At 41.0% G+C, this 3513-nt stretch overlaps 1 protein-coding gene across 1 annotated transcript in view; it reads right to left on the bottom strand.

Annotated features, from left to right (window-relative positions):
- Positions 1-29: 29 nt before the first annotated feature.
- LOC104989369 (ecto-NOX disulfide-thiol exchanger 2-like) overlaps positions 30-3513 on the bottom strand; it is a gene marked incomplete at its 5' end in the record, with an annotated part of 10218 nt that continues 6734 nt past the window's right edge. The window contains 3 exons of the mRNA XM_010841018.1: positions 30-98; positions 642-727; positions 3379-3487. Of these exons, the coding sequence (XP_010839320.1) occupies positions 57-98; positions 642-727; positions 3379-3487 (237 nt within the window). The remainder of the gene's footprint in view (positions 99-641; positions 728-3378; positions 3488-3513) is intronic.

Here is a 3513-nt window from a genome sequence, read left to right as displayed (position 1 = left end):
CCTTGATTTTCTAGGTAACTGGCACTTACCCTTGCTCCCGAGGCTTTGTGAGTTCCCTACAGGTGGCATCCAGGGAAGAAACTGGTCCATGAGATCAGCTGTGAGCAAACATTCAGTCTGTATTACAGACTCATTGTTCCAACTTCTTGTGTCCCTGCCTGGATTGTGTCATTTTAGATAACAGCAGTGGTGATATCAACAGTCCGGGAGGTGGTTGGAGTAAGACTTCCAATTGAAAATTTACATTTGTTAATGTCTAAAGGCCCAGGGCAGAAGTTTGATTGGTGAGAAATAATGCTTAATTAGCATCTGATATGTAAATTAAGAGAAAGAAAGAAAATTCTTCTAAGATGTATCTTGGAAGTAGGGTGGCCAATTCATTCAGATTGGCCCAGGACTTCCCCGGTATCAGCACTGGGAGTCCCAAGTCCCAGGAAACCCCTCAGCCCCAGGCAAACAGCGACAGATGGCTGCCCTACTTGCAAGAGAGAAACTTGATGCTGAATCACAGTGAGAGAATAGGTAAAGGAATTTTCCTTACAGTGATTACTAGTGACTTTTTTGTGCTTGAGAAGAGTGAGGCCACCTGTTCACAAAGAACCCTCCATCGCATTGCATGCCCATCTCAGGACCCCACATACCTTATTATCAAGACGGTGCAAGTAGGAGCAGATATATTCAATGCTTGCTCCAAATGGGTGGACATGAAGGAATGTGGAGATAATTCCTATAAACACAATAGCATGGAGGTTACACTTGAGCATTGTATTTGCTGAGATGCCATATGATAGTGTCTAGCAAGAGTCAGCTCATATGTACACCATATTACATATCAGGTACTCTTCTAAGTTTATATATATATATACACACACAGACATACACTCATCACACACACACACACACTCATTTAATCTTCACAACAACCCTGTGAGGTAGGTGTTACCATTCCCCTTTCACAGATGAGGAGACATTGAGGCACAGAATGTTTAACGCCCTAAGTCACACAGCTGGTAAGTGGCAGGTATTTGAACCCAAACAGTTGCTCTCAACCACTCTGTGGACTGCCTCTCACTACCCTATACCACCTGGAGAAAAACTGGCATTTGAGGAGTCACTCCCATCATTCCTGATGGCTAAACGCCATTTGAGTTCTACATTTTACAATGAATTTAAAATTTTACAATGAATTTCGATTGTGCTGGGTTTTTTGCAGTTCTTCTGCACTGTCTTACATTGGGTTTTAGCCTCTTATGCATTTAATCATGTCTTGCTGTTATGGCAAAAGTACAAATCATGTACTTTGCCTGATTAAACTTGTGCTTCTCACAAGAGAATCTGTTGATTGTATTTGGGTTTTATTCTGTGAGTAGCTCTGTAAAGAAAAGACAAACATTTCATTCACTCAGGTGATGACTAGCATTCTGTTTGTCCTCAGAGCTCTGAATCTCTTCCAGTATCAGAATTCTTATAGCAATTTACAGCCTCCAGGAACGTGCATGACTGCTACTCAGCATAACTCTGGGGTGATTGGCAGCTACATTGATTGTCTTGATTATTTTGGCCATCAGGTTAATTGTGCTAATACTACTTTCTCTGGCAACAGGTAGAATATAAATTGTTCAAAAGTCTACTATTTTTTTCTTTAAAAAAAAATTCATCTCCTTTCATAAAATCTTAGGTATATCACATGGATTCAGAATTAAGCTTACTGAAAACTGGCAAGAAATAAAAGCTAACTTTGGGTTGGTTTATAAAACTACAACTTGTCTATCCCTTTAAGCAATTGACAAAGCATATTACAAGTTTAAATGGTAGGTTGAAGTGCAAATAAGTTCTTTGCAAAAATCCTCCAAATATTAGATGGCAAGTGGGTGGGTTGGAGGATCCAGGAAGAATTGATGGTAGGATTCGAAACTCTACTCAAAATGGATAGTATTGTTTATATCACTACTTTCCTCTTAAATGACTTGGTAAATTGAATTTCCAAACACTGACTCAAGCTGAGAAACTTAAATTCTGAAGAATACAGTCCATGCTCAAAGGAATTCTAGATGCTATGACCAAGAAAGGCTGTCAAACGCCAAGAAATAACTCCAGAGGTTTCAAAACATGAAGTAGTTTTTGTGGGTTCACACCCAAATAACCAATTTTTAAAAAGTAGATCTTCCTTTCGGTCAGCTCAAGACTTCTTTATTTAAAAATACAAAGCAAAACATGAAACACTTATCTTAAGAATCTTTGTTTCTAGAACTATCCATTTTCAGAGGCTTCCTCCTACCCATGGCTCTCCTCTGACAGGTCTCCCTGTTGCCCTGCCAATTTGTTAAAGAACTTTGAGTTGGAAAACGGAAATAAGTTGTCACTCTTCTTGAAGACTCACTGGCAGATCCCCTGTGCATCTTTATTATCATATCAAAGTGTTAGATCTGAATATAATATCCATTACCGAAGGAGGCAGATATATCTTCAAAATATGCAGAAGCTAATTAGTGTGGAGAACTTTCGAGATTGGGGTGGGACTACTGTGCGGCTCAGATTCCTACAACGCAGCTGGGATTATCTGCTGAGGTCCAATATCAGCCCTTTTAAAATGACTGAATATTTTCAGACCTCCATCTGCCACTGTTTTCCAAACAGAATGTAAAGTCAACAAGCATTTGTGAATAGTGCCATTAAGTGCAAAATGGTTCTCATTCATTGAGGGCTTGCTATGGGCTGGACACTGTGTTAAGTGATTTAGATGAATTGTTGTATTTGATACCTACAGCTGCTTTGAGATAGCTAATATTATTCCCATTTTGAAGATGGAGGAACTGAAGCTCAATGATGGAAATGGAGGGATCAAGACAGGAAGCCAGTTCTGTCTGATTCCTTAACCACTTATGCTATCTTGCCTCTATCAATCAATTTCTATGTAGTGAGAGCAATTCTAGCATTTATCTCATCAGAGCCTATCAGTGTTCAAACACCCCACAGACAGCCTCCTGGGTTGCCTGCCAGGAACCTGGGAAGATTTAAGAGGCTCGTCTGGGGAAGCTCTCTGACAAACAATGTTTGCACTGTCCCTTGAGAGGGAGTGAGAGGGCTCACCTAACTTTTAAAAATCTACCATGTGTTTCTCTAGCAGACCCCCTCTTAGCATAGTGTTTATACTGACACACTTGATGTGGCAGTGGCCACCAGGAGCTTGAAGAGGGCTGGGAGATGCTGTTACCATTTTGACTGAAATCTGTACTTGTCCTTATCCTGTCATCTTCAGGACTCTGGGTTCTTGCACTGGCATGCCTCATGAACGCTTGGCATGTGCTCACTCATCCTAGGTTACTTCTTTCCCCCACTCGACTGCACTTTATACGTTGAATGTGTTCACTTCCTTACCCACTAGCAGGGCTTCGCGTTCAGATTTGACAGGACAGCTGTTCAGAGTCTTCTCCAGAGGGTAATCACTATCCTGGCTCGATGCACACAGTCTAGAGGCACAGCTTTCCTGTGGGAATAACATGTCTCCTAGGT

The sequence above is a fragment of the Bison bison genome, unplaced genomic scaffold (assembly GCF_000754665.1).
Source record: "Bison bison bison isolate TAMUID 2011002044 unplaced genomic scaffold, Bison_UMD1.0 scf7180017846850, whole genome shotgun sequence".
In the NCBI taxonomy this organism is placed as follows: Eukaryota; Metazoa; Chordata; class Mammalia; order Artiodactyla; family Bovidae; genus Bison; species Bison bison.
The sequence above is the reverse complement of the archived record's forward strand: the minus strand, read 5'-3'. Positions and strand labels throughout refer to the sequence as shown.